The 17,629-nt window shown below is 43.4% G+C and overlaps 1 protein-coding gene across 5 annotated transcripts in view; it reads left to right on the top strand.

Annotated features, from left to right (window-relative positions):
* Positions 1-17,629, top strand: part of ANKRD28 (ankyrin repeat domain 28) — a 289,915-nt gene that overhangs the window by 177,129 nt on the left and 95,157 nt on the right. For all 5 annotated transcript variants that reach the window (XM_068236088.1, XM_068236089.1, XM_068236091.1 and 2 more), the window contains exons 6-8: positions 5,982-6,069; positions 6,179-6,321; positions 8,441-8,653. In XM_068236088.1, the coding sequence (XP_068092189.1) occupies positions 5,982-6,069; positions 6,179-6,321; positions 8,441-8,653 (444 nt within the window). The remainder of the gene's footprint in view (positions 1-5,981; positions 6,070-6,178; positions 6,322-8,440; positions 8,654-17,629) is intronic.

Here is a 17,629-nt window from a genome sequence, read left to right as displayed (position 1 = left end):
CTGTCACATAAATGGAGTGATTGATCCTTTGTATGGCTGTGTAGCCTAACCAAGAGCAGATTAATGGTAACAAGGCCCCTTTTCCACTAGCAAGCCCTTTCACTAGCTCACTTGCGCAAGCTTTATTTGCACTTGCCACGATTGCGCCTTGCAGCCCTCTGTAGCAAAATGCAGTTGCGCTGAGAATCACACTGGCCAGGGATTGTGTTTGGGGAAAGGTTGAAGCTTGCTAGTGGAAAAAAAAAAAAATACACGCAGTTGATGTCTGTCTGTTAATACCAGTACTTCTGTAATATATCTGAAGATGGTGGAAATGTTATCAGCGCTTGTAATGTTTCATCTAATGAATATCGCTCTGGCAACATGCAGAGCCGTTTCCTTCCTGTAAGCCCAAGTCCCTTCTTCATCTGTTAGCTAACAAGCCTGATTTTGGCTGCTGCATGGCAGCTCATAATACATAACAGCAGGTTTCAGGGGATAACGCTGGCTGAGCTACTGGCACACATTTCACTTACTACATAATTAAGTAGCCAAGTATTGATCAGTTATCACACTGGCTACATGATCAGTTCTCTTTTTGTTCAAAGTATGCCATCTAGGAAGATGATGCTATGTGCAGGCAAGCTCTGCAGCTGCTTTAGGCTGGGAATGGGGCTTGGTTTTCAAGCTCCTGCATCCAGCCAGTCCCAGCAGTAGTCTGTAATGCTGGGTACACACCATGCGATTTCCCACTTGATTGGCGGGATCGATTTTACGACATGTCCGATCAGGTCTCGATCCATACAGCGGATACTTGGCATTAGAAAATCGACTGCTGTGTCGATCGAGACCCGATCGGACATGTCGGAAATAATTGATCGACCAGTCAATCCCATCGTGTGTACCCAGCATTAGAGGATTCCTGAAAGCTCTGATGCATTAGGAACCACCCACTCTTCTCCAGATCCTCTGCTTCCATTGGAACTTCAGACACCTCTGTATAATTCTAGCAACCATTAATTAATGGTGTCAGAAGTCTGAAGACTGTTTTATACTTGGCCAGATCGTTGTGGTGCGATGCTCCACCCCCTTTGCATCACACTGCAATGACAAAAATCTGATTCATATTGCCCTGTGGCAGAGTGCGCTGACGGGGTCAAATGCAATGCCGCACCTCGCCCAGTGACTATTCCCTGCTGGACAGGAAGTATGTCACTGGGATTCCCGCCTTCACCGCCATATTTGTGTCATTCCACTCATGCGTGCCGCACCGCTGGCAGTAAATTTGAAAAAATTCTGCATTGGCCTTTGACTTCCATTAATTCTGCCGCTGCATCTTTGCACAGCAACGTGCTGTTGACTTTGCAGTGGGCTGGTGGCGAATGGGAAGCTTCCGGTGCAACACGGTTAGTGTACTGGGCCCCATACGCGTGGCCCTCCATGCAGAAAGGGTAATGCAATGTGCCCTAGTGTAAACGGGGCCTGAAAGTATGTTCTGGTAGCAGTTGAGTTGCTGGGGAAGTCTTGATCAAATTATTCTTTAGAACTTAAACAAAAAACACACACGTAAGAATGTTGACAACAGATGCTACGTTACCATAAGGGCCCATTCACACTTAAAATTGTAAGACTGTAGCGCTTGGAGCTATCGTTTTGCACCAGTGATTTTACCACAATTAGTGCTGTTAAAATCACTGTATACGATTCAGAGGGATTGCGATCAGCGCTTCATTAAGCACTGTACCGCGATTTCTCCAGAATTTCTGCAAAATGCTGCAGGTAACACTTTTGGGATTGGTGATAATCGCCCGCGATCAGTTAGATCACTGCCATAGGGTTAGAATAGCACTAGCACTTTAAAAAGCGCTAGCGATTTGGAGATTAGCGGGAATTGCCTGCTAATCGCAGTAGTGAGAACGTGCCCTGAATGTGTTTTCTGCATGAGCTTCAAAATCTTTTTTTTTTTTTTTTTTTTTTTTTTTTTATATAAGAAGAAAGCTTGTAAAGCTTATCAGTATTTGAGATATTATGGTAACTAGAAATATGACTGTGGACACGATGCTACACACAGCTGATTTCCTGGATCAGTGAAATGTACTAGTCAGCTTTTCCAAAGCCTGACATTGCTGAAAATATTGGATACATGTAGTTGTATCATCTCTTGCCAAGTGATGAAGGTTTTTACTTGTTTCAGAGGATATTATAGTGGAAATACTGCTGCAGTCTTTTTTTTGGACAGAATGTGCACAGGCTATAATCTCTTATCAGTTTTCCCTTGCACTCTCTGTGCCTGGATGGAGATTTTATTTCACTTCATGAAAGATAATCATTGAGATGGGACACTGGGGAAAGCCGCCTCTGCAGCCACAGACAGCAATAAAAATACAATATGAAAGACTCCGCTTCTATGAGCGTTTTATTGTGTTTTGTCACTATTGCAGAAATATCTTCACGTCTGGTGAATGTAGCAGGTAGGAATTAGGATAGAGCGATCAGAAAGCTGTCAAATGGGGATGGAGGGACCAATAACCGATGCATAGAGGTTCCATTTCCAAGCTATGCAATGCTCTGAAAGCATGGCTGCTGATTCATGTATTTTGTCCAGTTGTAAAAGTTTCCTAATTTATTTTAGGCACTGTGATTTTATACTTATTGTGCTTTGCTTTATAGCAATCAGTTCTGTTCTATTTTGTAGGGTCTCCCTATAGATATTTGTATATAGATTTGTGAAGAACAGTTAAAGGTCCACTATCGTGAAAAATGTAAAATGCATAAAAACATATGTAAAATGTACATTTCTCCCAGAGTTGCTATAAATTTATTTTCTCCTCTTTCTGTCACTTAGAGGAACTCCAGCCTAAACAAACATACTGTCATTAAGTTACATTAGTTATGTTAATTAAAATAGACAGGTAATATAATCGCTTACCCACCCTGTTTTAAAAGAACCGGCAAATGTTTGATTTCATGATGGCAGCCATCTTTTTGGTTGAAAGGAGGTGACGGAGCATGAGACACAGTTCCAACTGTCCTGTGTGCTGATCACCCCTCCCAGTTGCTAGGCAACGTGAATAACAACATAGGAAATCTCATCATGCTCTGCACAGCATCAGGGAAAAAAAGCCCGGGCTTTTTTTCTTTGATGGGTGGAGCTTAGATAAAAATGCAGCTAAAAATGATGCTTTGGTAAGAAAAACAAAGTTCTGATGCTGTGAAACTGTTAAACACCAAGCCTTTTCAGTTCTGCTGAGTAGATTTTTAGTCCGGAGGTTCACTTTAAAGTAGGTAGCGTAATTCTGACAGAACAGACATGCTTTAGACAAGCAATCTCCTCATGGGGGATCATCAGGGTTTTCTTTATTTTCTGTCAGATTTCTAATCCAACATAGGAGAAAAGTAATTTATGGCGTATTTTACCCTGGAAGGAACCTACTTCTTATTTGTATGTGTTTACATGTATTTTAAATGTAACATTTTTTCTTGATGGTGGGGTCCCCAAACACTGGGTCGAAGCCCACTGCCGATCTGTGAGCAGTTCTCCGCTGGGCCGCGGCGGGTCTGGCCTCTCGTAACGCCCACGGCCGCCGCTCCTGTTAACTTATGAGCTGGCGGACGCTTCCTCTTTTATATTCCTTGGTGGCCCCTCTCCTCCATGCACCCTCTTCTATAACAGCAGCTTGTCCCTTGTCTGCTGTAAAGAGGAAGGAAGCGGAACAACGGCTTTCTGTGGCGGTGATATACATCGCCATTACCATGGGAACCGCTGTCCCACTTCCTTCCTCCTTACAGCAGCAGCAGGCTGCTGTTATAGAAGATGGTGCATGGAGGAGAGGGGCCACCAGTGAATATAAAAGAGGTAGCGGCCGCCAGCTCATAAGGTAACAGGAGTGGCGGCCGTGGGGTGGAGGGAGCACTCAAGGCACCTATCCTAGCTATACTAGGGTAACTATTCTAGCTATACTGGGGTAACTATACTAGCTATACTGGGGTAACTATACTAGTTATACAGGGGTAACTATACTAGTTATACAGGGGTAACTATACTAGTTATACAGGGGTAACTATACTAGCTATACGGGGGTATCTATACTAGCTATACGGGGGTATCTATACTAGCTATACGGGGGTATCTATACTAGCTATACGGGGGTAACTATACTAGCTATACGGGGGTAACTATACTAGCTATATGGGGGTTAACTATACTAGCTATATGGGGGTTAACTATACTAGCTATACGGGGGTTAACTATACTAGCTATACGGGGGTTAACTATACTAGCTATACGGGGGTTAACTATACTAGCTATACGGGGGTTAACTATACTAGCTATACGGGGGTTAACTATACTAGCTATACGGGGGTTAACTATACTAGCTATACGGGGGTTAACTATACTAGCTATACGGGGGTTAACTATACTAGCTATACGGGGGTTAACTATACTAGCTATACGGGGGTTAACTATACTAGCTATACGGGGGTTAACTATACTAGCTATACGGGGGTTAACTATACTAGCTATACGGGGGTTAACTATACTAGCTATACGGGGGTTAACTATACTAGCTATACGGGGGTTAACTATACTAGCTATACGGGGGTTAACTATACTAGCTATACGGGGGTTAACTATACTAGCTATACGGGGGTTAACTATACTAGCTATACGGGGGTTAACTATACTAGCTATACGGGGGTTTACTACACTAGCTATACGGGGGTTAACTATGCTACCTAACTATACTGGGGCCACTATACTCCTTATACAGGGGCAACTGCATTAGCTACCTGTGCTGAGGGCGACTATACCTAGATACCCACTTACCTATGCATTCCAAAGCCCGGGGGGGGGGGGGGGGGGAGGGGCTGGGGGTAGGCAGCGCGTGGGCAGCGCGTGGGCAGCGCGTGGGCCTGCTCCTGCCACTCCAAGTCGGCGGGGCTACCGCCGCTAACCTCAACACCCCTGTGCGTTTATACAGAAATAACATACTCCCATTAACCTTTGTGTGTACCCTTTCTATCCATAATTTAAACTTTTGAGAGGAAAGCTGTTATGTCAGAGGGCAATATTTCAGAGCAAATATTGCTCTGAAATATTTTTTATATATATATATTTTTTTTTTTACGGAACAGTGTAGGTGGAGCCTGCCCTCCTCCCAGGTGTTTTTTTTTTAAACCAGTTGAGTCGCCATACTGCCTTTAGAGAAACTTGGAGGCTGCTGCTGCTACTTTTGTGAAATAAAAAGCTATTTGGCCAGCTGCAGGGGTGATTGCAATATGATGCAGCAGAATGGATTAAAGTCCTTTCCTTACATTTGCATTTTCAGATGCGATTTCTGTGATGTGATCTGCAGGGACTTGAGATGCGCATAGACTGCATTTTCTGATGCCCCCTTGCGCTGTGATTCACCACAGAATTGCACTGCATGGTTGCCAACAAAAACGTGTGTAAATGCATCGTTTTTTCATTTATTATAATTCATTATATTATATTCAAATCATTATAATGATTGGAAATCACAAACGCATTGGTAAGAATCACATAGAAACACAAATGCCATTGGTTATTATGTCTCGTGCGCTTCCCGATGCGCCCAAGTGGGGAAAGATGTTTGGTGAAGATCCATTGAGATTCTTCATTAACATGCTAGACATGTAAAAATAATAATTTTAGAATTGTCCTGTTTCACTGAGGTAATCTTTTGAATCTCTGTGCAGAACAGAGAACAATAGAACTAGGAGTGTGGTTTTGTTTTTAATTGCTGGCTTGTGAGTTATTGATCAGTAGAACATTCCCCGTGTAACCCATTATACTTCTCAGTATAATGGTTCTGGATCTAGTAACCTGTAGTAGTTCTTTTCTACATTGTATCATCCTGATTTAAAACGTCTTGTTTCTACATTGTTTAACCTCTTGAATTTTTGTTTAAATTGTGTAAATATGTTTTTGTCTTGTTTTTCTAAATATAAAATAACATAAGCTTTCCTTTACATTTTAGATGGTCAGTTTACTTCTATCACGAGGTGCCAACATCAATGCATTTGACAAGAAAGACAGGCGAGCGATACACTGGGCAGCATACATGGGTACAATGCTATAATCTGCTAATGTTTCAATGTCATTTTGTCCAGTTTCTAGAGAACTATATACCAGAAAATAACACTTTGCTGAGCTTCTTTGGTTCTTCATTTTCAGGTCATATTGAGGTTGTTAAACTGCTTGTGACTCACGGAGCAGAAGTAATGTGTAAAGACAAGAAATCCTACACACCGCTCCATGCCGCGGCCTCCAGTGGGATGATCAGCGTGGTGAAGTATCTGCTGGATCTGGGAGTTGATGTAAGTGGAAGGCAGAAAGTGTTTTGACACCTCCTCTTCATTCCCTTGACTTTTTGTTTCGTGTGATGTTGACCCTTTGTCCGCATTTGATGGAGGAAATTACTTTTCTCTCCTGAAGTGAAACATTGCTAGGCATTTTTCAGCACTCTATTCATTGTAAGCATTTTAATGTATTCTGTCTGGCTCGTTTCTTTAAAATACTTCCATTAGTTACAGCAGCCAGTGCTCTCAAGACTGTTTAATATGTGACCTGATCACTAATTAGGTGTACGGTGAACTAAAATGTTGTCTGCAGTTAGTAGACAACTACTAAGTCTTCCTGTAGGCAGATTTGCACCAAATCTGACAACCCATGTTAATCAACAGTTCTCATTAATTAGCATTGTTCTCGTCAATGTGGTTACTGCATACAGGAAAAAAACCCTAGCTGCCTGCACACTGGGGGTGATTCTCATTGCCGACAATCAGTTGCTGTCAGCTGATTGTCGCTGACACATGTGGAAAACGTTCATTAAAAAACAAATTGCAAGAAACCAAGAGTGTTTTCTGAAGACCCAAGTGTGTGATCCTTCCTTAATTGTGTCTCTGGACCATTTACTGTACATCAGTCACAAATCTTGACAAAATAAACTGCAATTTCGGGGACACCCATATAATAAGAGCTAAGTATTGCACTTTCCTCCGAAAGTCCATATCCCTCTTGCTTTAGTTATAATTTAACTCAGTTCTGTTTGACTGGAAAAAGTTATTGTTCTGATACAATGCTATTCACAGGTCTTGCCCACTTAATCAGGTATTCTGCTGATTTGGCTACAGTCTCACATGGCTATAAGCACCCCTATGCTTCTTTACAGTAGAAACTGAGCTTATGATGGAAATGGACATGATCACAGACACAATTTCTGCTATTTTTGGTTTCACTGGAGGAAGTAGAATAAAAATGTACATTATAGCAGGCATTCTTTGGAGCAGACTGGTACTTTTAACAGGCCCCAACTGCCATTCGTGTGTCCTTTTGGCAGGCCTTGACTAAGCCTTGCTAGTCATTTCACTTGCAGTGAACTAGTCTTTTTACAGGTACTTTTTTAGGTGGTCAAATCCATTAGTATGTTCCACCATGCTCGTAGTGTGAACTGGCCTGACTGAATACTATGGAATTTACATTGACCTAGAGATCTGCTACATCTGTAATGCTCCACAAATACCAGGAACCACACAATATGGGAGCAAGCCCTTTACTGAAATCTCTTATAGGAGCAACTACACGGTGCAAACACTGCAGAGTGGCGAAGCATGAATATCCAAATTATGTTTAATCATCCTTTTATGGAGAGCTGACACCTCTGCAGTGCTCTACTGAGTACATCAAACAGCACTACCGTCTCAGATGAGCTCGCAATCTTATCTTTCTACCACACTCCAGGTCCAGTTTGAGGGGAAGCCAGTTAACCTGCCAGTATGTATTGGGGATATAAGAGTAAATCCTGCAATCTATATGCAGATAGCTTTCTAGCTGAGTCCAGATGTGGGACATGAACAATACAAGACTGGAATTGCAGTCACTTGGCCACAGTGTTTGTTACAGGTGTACTTTATAGCCCCAGTAAAGTCAACAGCTTTATACATATTTAATAGAACATTATTTTGAATGAATTATGCATTGTTTTGTTTGTGCAAATAAGAAAAATCCCCTATGCATCAGTTTGTAGATCTTTGGTGGCTAACAGCTGCCTGCTGATACCCAGTAAGACTTCCTGTAGTCACATGGGCATGCAAGGGGATGTAACATTTAGTCTGTCAGCTAAAGCCGTATCTCCTTTGCTGACTGATGGCCTACGATGGCTGGCAGTCTCCAGCAGAGATATGTGGTTCAGTAGGCAGTCAAGAAGGTAATGAGGAGCTATAAATTGATGTAGGTGTTTTTTTTTTTATTATTTTACACACACAAAAAACTATATGTATTTTTTTTTATGCACCATTTATTTCCAGCCTGCATGTAAATAAGACAGTACCTGAAACTGCACTAATAATGGCTCCATCTGGTGCATTTGTCAGGCTGTGCTGGACTGACCCTCATATTTGTTTGTTTAAGTGTTGTTTTTTTCCTTGTTCACTTTAGATGAATGAATCAAATGCTTATGGAAACACCCCCCTTCACGTGGCCTGCTACAATGGTCAGGATGTAGTTGTGAATGAACTCCTAGATTGCGGTGCTAATGTGAACCAAGTCAATGAACGGGGATTCTCTCCTTTGCACTTTGCTGCTGCTTCAACACATGGGGCTCTTTGCTTGGAGCTTTTGGTCTGTAATGGCGCAGATGTAAATATTAAGGTAAACATTTACTATAACTAACCACCACTTATGCAATGGAAAATGTTAAACATGATTGATGTCACTGCTAACGTCGCTACTACTAGGTTCCAAGGTTACTACTACTAGGTTACCATGCAAACAAATCCTCATTCATTCATACTTAAAACAGATTGTAATTGAAAATTGGTTTTGTAACAGTATAGTCCACATTGTTTATTCAGGACGTCAGAGTAAGTGATCAGACAAATGCATTACTTATGTTCTAGTGTAAAGGACTGACAGTTGTTTAATGACCACAAATGGCGCTATCAACCTTTAGCTGTGTACACACACGAGATAAAAGTTGAAACAAATGATACACAACTGATCAGCAGTTAATCTTTGTAAAAATGTACTTAATGACCCAAAAAGAAAGTTGATTGTCTTTAAATCTGTCTTAATTCATCCTGGTGGATTTTTTCTGGTGACAGTCATCTCTTCTACAAGGTGTGTATGAGATTGCCAGATATTTCTTAACTTTTCTGTGCACAACGTAAGTATGAAGAAGGGAGCAAATGGGCTACAAAAGCATTTCTAGGGTCTTTTGCATGAGCTGATTGCTTGTGTACACCATCATTATAATGATCTGTCGTTCAGACCCTCCTGCCAAACTTTTGCAGAAAATTGAATCCTTGTCTTTCAAAGATTTTTGTCTCGCGTATACCCAATGAATGATCAATATTGATTATTTCCTTTTTTGAACAATAGGGCAGAGACTATCGATACCACTGTATAAGTGCTCCACTCAATTGCAGCAGAAAGCTGATTAGATGTTGGAAGTACTGTCAATGCATACAACATACCACTTACCACTGAAACTGATTAATGGGGCTTTAGTTTTTGTTGGACTTTTGTTTGGCTATTTTCATTGAATGGGACTGTCTGATTTTCTAAACATGTCTGATAGTGTATGATGGCTTTAAAGTATACCTGAAGTGACATGAGTTAAGCACTGGTACATGTATAGTTTTAGTACTACCGGGTTTCCCCGAAAATAAGACCGTGTCTTATATTAATTTTTGCTCCAAAACGTGCAGGGAATGTCTTATTTTTGGGGAAACACAGCAAGGAAGAACACATGGCTATTTGGAAAACGTAACAGTAGTATTTGTGTAGAAAATGTGCATCTCACTTTACATTTTCTGATAAAAGACAAATGATGCAAGGCAATGGCAGTCACTGTACTGTTTGCTGAGGTTGATGTCTACTCCCAGAATCACACTTTGATCTAACTCAAATCTAATGATTAAAGGAGTACTGTAGGGGGGTCGGGGGAAAATGAGTTACTTACCCGGTGCTTCTAATGGTCCCCCGCAGACATCCTGTGTCTGCGCAGCCACTCAACAATGCTCCGGCCCCGCCTCCGGTTCACTTCTGGAATTTCAGACTTTAAAGTCGAAAAAACACTGTGCCTGCGCTGCCGTGCCCTCCTTCCAGTTGACATCGCCAAGAGTGTATTGTGCAGGCCCAGTATGGTCTGTTTTCACAAAAAAGAAAGGGCTGGCAGGCACTGACAGGATAAAACTGACACCATTTATTGTCCTTTACTGCACACATCTGATAGCTGCAAACATCCAGACAACAGCACTTCTATGCATAAAGCAAACGTGCAAAACAGTCCATCAGCACATCATGAAGCTTGCAAGCTCAGAGCCAAGCCAGAAAGCATGCTAGGAGCAAGATAGATAAGCAGTGCAGGCTATACTTGCGTGAGTAGAGACATGTTGGTGGCAGGCATGGATGTGAATGGAAGCGTGGGTGCGCTTAGGGATGTTCCAGGGTTGCTACCCCAACAGCTGTTTCACCCATAGATGCTGGGGGCCTCGTCAGAGGGGCAAGGTAGCACGCTTTGGGTCCCTGTGGTGGTTGCCGCGCGGGTCCATCCGCGTGGAGCGCGTCGTTGGCTTCTAGTGTGCGAGATATGGCGTCTTCTTTCTATTTAGGCACACCGCCGTCACTCAGTCACGCCCTTTCTTCCGCCGACGTCATCCGGGCCTTCCAACACGCTATGGTGGTTACCAAGTAACCACCCTGCGTGTTTCAGCCTCGGCTCTGTGCGCGCTGTGGCCATCTTGTGGCCAAAATGCTAACTACACAGGTTTCCAACCCAATATTAAAAAAAACCCTGCCTATATTCAATCCATGCCTCCAGCCTGAAAGACAGATGGAAAAAAGACGTGATTGGTGCCAGAAAGGGAGCAGACTGATGAAAGAAACTATCAATCCACCTTTTACTTATCCCTGCACCCGGCATACGCATTTATTTAGCAACATATTTCGTTTACAGTCTAAACTCATCATTGAACAATAAATCACATTTTTATTAATACTTAGACTAACCTAATAATCAATTAACCATGCTTCTTGAACAAAATGGCATCCAATATACACATTCAATACACTATCAGATATCAAAATCTCTCACAATTCTCATCCCTACGAAGATATTTGGGAAAGAGTCCATTCTCACTTATAACGGAAGGTGCTAGGGGAGGAGAAGTGGCGGTTAGTATCATATAATAAATTAGAGCTCATAGAAAGCATGTCAAGTCGTTAAGCTCATTGAGGCCTAAAGGGCCCAGAGCTTCTGTAATACTAATTAACCAGGCTTCTTTTTGCAATAAAAGGGTATGGTCTGTGCCTGCGCAGTACGCTCCTGGTGACATCAGCGGGAGCGAGGACACGGCAATGCAGGCACAGTGGTTTTCCGACTTTAAAGTCGTAAATTCCAGAAGTAAACCAGAGGCGGGGCCTGGAGCATCGGTGAGCAGCTTTGCAGGCACAGGATGTCTGCGGGGGACCATTAGAAGCCTGGGGTAAGTTCAACTAATTTTTCCCCGACCCCCCCCCCCCCCCCTACAGTATTCCTTTAAGGAGAGGACAGCCACATGCGTAAGATTCATGCCACTGCTGCCTTGTCTGAGCCACAAGCTGTGCAGAAGAGAGAGTGAGAGGACAGGTAGCACAGCTAAAGAGAGAGCACAAGCACACATCTTTCTCCATACTAACTCTGCTGAGCCTACTGTAGCAAGGTGGTGCTGGCAGAAGCTCCCTCCACACAGTCTCCTACACACCCACCCACACCCTTTCTCACCCCCTCCCACACCCTTTTTCACCCCCTCCCACTGTCCCAGAGCAAATAAAACAGATAACAGCAGCCAGCACATCTTGCTCACCAGATGGGCTTGCAGAGGGGAGAGGAGAGAGTGACAGAAGTAATGGTGGATTGAGGAGGCAATGGAGGCTGACACTGAGCAGGGATGAGTCATCCACTCACTGCTTCCTGGCTGCCTCTTCCTACTGCATGCCTGTGTCCCCGCCTCTTCTCCTTTCTGCTGATAGGTCTTATTTTAGGGGGATGTGTTAGATTTCAAGCATGCTCGAAATATAAGAAAGGACTTACTTCAGGGGATCACAAATTTCATCAAATAGCTGCGCACTATGATACTTTTCAAGCGAGTGTCTCTCTTTCTTGTAAGACAGTCAAACAATGCAATTGAGGTGGAGTTCTTCCTAAATGGCTTTTTAGAGTGTAGTGACCACCTCTCACGGGAATTCACCTTCACCACACCCCAAGCAGTGGGAACTCACCGCATACAAATGACCCTCTGTTAGATGGGTCTCCAGAGCCTATGGGGTCATCTGGCCACCCCCTGCCACACAAGGATTCTCCTCCACTGTTGTCACTCTGCTGCAGTATCAAATCACCTTAAAAAAGCATAACCAAAGCTCCCATAGCGTAAAATTGTAAAAACACTTTAATATAAAACGAAATGCAAACTTACAAACACGTCCGTTGTTCAAGGCACAGAGTTTTAATGGGCTCTACCCCAAACGTGGGCCACCGGGTCGGCTTTAGTGCGCTGGTCCTTTTGGCCTCCCTCTGGTTCCTCACGTATCCCCTGGTGCTCTTTCCCCGCACTAAAGCCGACCCGGTGGCCCACGTTTGGGGTAGATCCCATTAAAACTCTGTGCCTTGAACAACGGACGTGTTTGTAAGTTTGCATTTCGTTTTATATTAGTGTTTTTACAATTTTACGCTATGGGAGCTTTGGTTATGCTTTTTTGAGGTGATTTGATACTGCAGCAGAGTGACAACAGTGGAGGAGAATCCTTGTGTGGCAGGGGGTGGCCAGATGACCCCATAGGCTCTGGAGACCCATCTAACAGCGGGTCATTTGTATGCGGTGAGTTCCCACTGCTTGGTGTGTGGTGAAGGTGAATTCCCGTGAGAGGTGGTCACTACACTCTAAAAAGCCATTTAGGAAGAACTCCACCTCAATTGCATTGTTTGACTGTCTTACAAGAAAGAGAGAGACACTCGCTTGAAAAGTATCATAGTGCGCAGCTATTTGATGAAATTTGTGATTCTAAGTGTATATTGAGCAGCGCACCACCAGTGAAACCCTGTTTTTAATATCAGCGCAGTTTTTTGGAAGTTTTACTTCAGGGGATGTCTTGCTTTAGGGGAAACACGGTACTAAGAAATTGTCTGTCTCCTTGTTTTCATGGAGAGCAAATGTTAAAGAAACGTCTATGGTATTATTTCTTTCCTACTATTCTTCCAAGCAGCAATGCCAGTACTGTTCTTACACATGTTTATCTAATCTTGCCATGTCAGTTCAGGTACTCTTTAAGACCTCTAGCAAGAACAATACCATGTCTAGGCTTATTGGCCCTCAGAAAAATGCTGTGGGGATTTGTGTACTCAATATCCTCATATTCCCCCTGTCAAGTGAGTTATTTGCAGCCTTTTGAATATGGAACATCAAACCCGTTTTGGAATAAAGGTAAACAGCCAAATCTTGTTTTACTGTAAACATAAAGCTTGTTGTGCTTACTTTTTCTTCATTCTAATAACAGGAAAGAGAGATTATGCAGTCTGGCATGCAAGTTCTCTGACAGGTTTTCTTGTTTGTATATATATGATGTAAGAGTGGGCAAGATGGTTCATTGTTCAGTTTTTGGTGGGATGCATCTCCACACATTGCTAAAAGCTGTATAAGATACCCCACTCTAAACAAATGCAAAAGCTGCATTTTACATAGTTATCCTGAGAATGTGGAAAAGGAGCGTTATATATAGTGTCATAGGGAGGGATCCTCAGCTCTTTAGCCTGTAAAGGCAGTGAGGAATTTTTTTATAATTTTTGTCACACAGAAGAAAGTGCAAAGCAGGAGCAGCAAAAGACAGATTTACTAGAACTGCAGTTTGATCCATAAGTCTGTCCCTTCCGCTGTTCATGAGCAGCAAAGCATCCACATAAAAACATTCCCAGATCTTTTCTTGTAAGCTTTGTGTGAGACTATCTGAAATCTGTCACAGATATAAAAATCTGAGCTTCCCAGGGCTGCAAAATAGAAAATAATTGGAAGTTATTCTTCTGGATTGAAGAAAAAAGACACACGCACGCACGTACGTACGCACGTACTCTAGCAGAATTTATGATTTCTTAGAGAGAACCCAAGTTGGGCAGATGGGACACAGAGGCATGTTCTCTGCCTTATGACATGCCTCTATTTCCCCACACCACCGTTCTCTGCCCTCCACTGCTGCAATATAGTCCCCCGAGATTAGCTTTAATATTTGTAGTTACCTCGGAGGTAAACGCGGAGAGGGATCACCCGCCAGGGGCATTCCAGCAGGGTGTCCTGAGCTGCCATTGGGCAGCTCTCTCTCCCTGGCCGCACCCCCTGCCGCTCCCCCCGCCTCCCTGCCAGTGCGGCCCACAGAAGTGGCGGGGAGCAGAGTTTTTTTTCCCGGCTTCCTGATTCGCTCAGCCACCCAGTCTCTGGTAGCCTTTTTTTTTTTTTTAACATTTTTTATAGAATGGTTTAAAAAAAGGGGGGGGGGGGGCTCTCTTCAACCATTTTTCATAGAATATGAATAACATGAAAAACTTTCTTTCACTAATGGTTAGTGGTTATTTTTGGGCACTCCAGCCAAAAATAGGTGTGGCCATGCACCAGAATGTGGGTGTGCTTATGAATGGAGTCAAAATTTGCATGAAGTTAACAGCGGTCTGAGTAGGCCTGCCCAGCAAAATGTTGAATGAAGCCCTCCTCTCCATTAACCACCCTGGCGTTCTATTAAGATCGCCAGGGCGGCTGCGGGAGGGTTTTTTTTAAATAAAAAAAAAACTATTTCATGCAGCCAACTGAAAGTTGGCTGCATGAAAGCCCACTAGAGGGCGCTCCGGAGGCGTTCTTCCGATCGCCTCCGGCGCCCAGAATAAACAAGGAAGGCCGCAATGAGCGGCCTTCCTTGTTTTGCTTACATCGTCGCCATAGCAACGAGCGGAGTGACGTCATGGACGTCAGCCGCCTCCGATCCAGCCCTTAGCGCTGGCCGGAACTTTTTGTTCCGGCTACGCTGGGCTCAGGCGGCTGGGGGGACCCTCTTTCGCCGCTGCTCGCGGCGGATCGCCACAGAGCGGCGGCGATCAGGCAGCACACGCGGCTGGCAAAGTGCCGGCTGCGTGTGCTGCTCTTTATTTGAAGGAAATCGGCCCAGCAGGGCCTGAGCGGCAGCCTCCGGCGGTGATGGACGAGCTGAGCTCGTCCATACCGCCCGGCTGGTTAATACACACACAAAAAATGCAGCAAATCTCATAAATAGGCAGTGTCACTTAAACATAACTAGGCAGAGTTACCTGGCTTCTGTGCTGGATGATCTGGCTTTCTGCTGGGCGAGCTGGCCTTCTGCAGAACCCCATAGCATTCCCTGACCTGCTAGTGGACCCCTTCCCATGCTCCCATTGAGGCACCACAACTCCTAACATGTCCCCATAGAAGAACCACAGCTCCCTGCTTGCCCCATAAAGGCATCACAGCACCCAATATGCCCACATAGAGGCTCCATAGAGAACTGCACATGCGCAGGAATCGCACACCGGTCGGTGTAATGGCGCTATATCCGTATCGGGTCCCCCTCTGGTTTGGCCTCATTGCATTGGATTGCCGCGCTTTGAGCTGTAGTGAACAGGTAACAAGTGTTTGCACAGTAATGCGGGGCCTGTACCAGGAAGTATGACATCACTGCCTTGAAGCCACTGTTACTATGCAACACTCACTGCCTCTTCACCGCGGCGATGTGGTGAGGCCGAATGGGATCAGAACTTACTGGAGGGGGTCGGGAGCGGAGCAGGTACCAGTGGCGGATGCAAAAACCGAAGATTGAACTGAAGATCGTCAAGCCCCTGATCATGATTTTCAGTTTAAAGCCTAAAGTCGTTCAGCAATTAATAACAGGTCATCCTGCATTAGTAACCAATGGGGAGGGTAATTTCTGCTATGATTCATTAACATTGCTGTTTGTAGTTATGGCCAAAATTCAAAGAAAATTTTTATTTTGAATGAGAAGTGAAAATTAGACTTAGTAATAATTTTATCCCCTTTTGTAGAAAAGGGAAGTGGTCCTCTACTTTAATCCCTTAATTTCTTGTTGTAGCAAAGCACATTGATTAGGAGACTTTTTCCCCACTTCCATGCAGAGTCATTTCAGCAGTGCTTGCACATCTGGTTTGCATCTACTTAGCATCTCAACGGAACTTAGATCTAGACGTTGACATGACCATTTTAGAATCATATGTTTCACAATTTGCTCCTTAGTGGGGTTACTGGAATATTTGGGATTGTCATTCAGCAGTTGAGCTTCAATTGTGAAGGGAAGCCTTCATGTTTTTATTTATTAGACTGATTCGTTTTTTTTTCATACTCACTAACTTCATGATGTTCTAGTCTAAAAGTTGTGATTCCAGATGATGTGCCTTAATGGATCTACTGGTAATTTGTTGTATCTGTGGCAATTCCTTCGTGACTTGTATTCTGCTTCAGCACCGATTGTACTACATAAAATCACAGATGCCGTTTCTTGTAGGGTTCATTCCTGAGTGCATTCAGAGAAACTGAAGCGAAGTCAAAGCTGACCTAGTTTCTTGACATCCTGCATGGATGGTTGACTTGAATATGCATTTGGGAAGTGTGTCAAACATGCAGCACATTTATTATGGTGAACAAGCTTCCTTGATACAATGAAAATACTTACAAGGTTCTCATTTAGTTCTACATCAAAGGGGCTGCTCCACATCTGAGGAATGTCTCTTCCCATTTTTTTGTTCCTTACAAAATGTCATTTAGATAAAGCTGATTTTAGGCTACCGGAAATTAGCATTTCGTGGTATTTCCATAAACTGTTACACTTTAATGTGTGCTTGTAATAAAAATTAGAGTGGTTCTCTGAACCTCTACTGCATTTTATTTCTATTTCTTCCTTCATTTTCAAGATGCGTACTACTATTTTTTTTGTTAATGATGTAACCTATTGTTGCTAAACAACCACTCTAGTTATAGTTACTAAACATTACCATTCTACTGCATTTTACTTCCACCCTAGGATTTCTAAAAGTTAATCTTTCATTTACTAATAACTAAAACAAATTTAAATCCAATATCTATCTCATCATCTTCTTGCAAGCAGGCATGGACTCACTAGTAGTTACTGGTCCCTAAGGACTCGAATTTGTGATTTAAATGACTTAATTGCCTCCGGTGTGCGGCTGGATGATAAGGGGTTAGATAACCATAAGTCCGTTGTCCTCCCTGCGCTCCAAACAACTTGCAAGCGTTCTATCGGACGTGTTGCAAGCCTCACTATGCGCACTTCCGGCTTGCAGGCAAAGTAAGTTTCTATTTATACGTAGCTACAATGTAAAAAAAAATAAATATAAAACAAGTATTCTCCCACCCCCAATTTTTGCATGTAGCAAATGTTTCCTAGACCTCTCATCAGCATTCGACACTGTTGATCACTCCCTGCTACTCCAGTCCCTGCAATCTGTGGGTATCAAAGACCTTGCCCTAGCATGGTTCTCCTCCTACCTCTCAAATCGCTCCTTCAAGACCTCCTTCAATGGTTCCTCCTCAACCTCCATCCCACTTTCAGTTGGGGTCCCCC

This window comes from Hyperolius riggenbachi, chromosome 5, assembly GCF_040937935.1.
Source record: "Hyperolius riggenbachi isolate aHypRig1 chromosome 5, aHypRig1.pri, whole genome shotgun sequence".
In the NCBI taxonomy this organism is placed as follows: domain Eukaryota; kingdom Metazoa; phylum Chordata; class Amphibia; order Anura; family Hyperoliidae; genus Hyperolius; species Hyperolius riggenbachi.
This window is presented reverse-complemented; position numbering and strand designations above follow the sequence as displayed.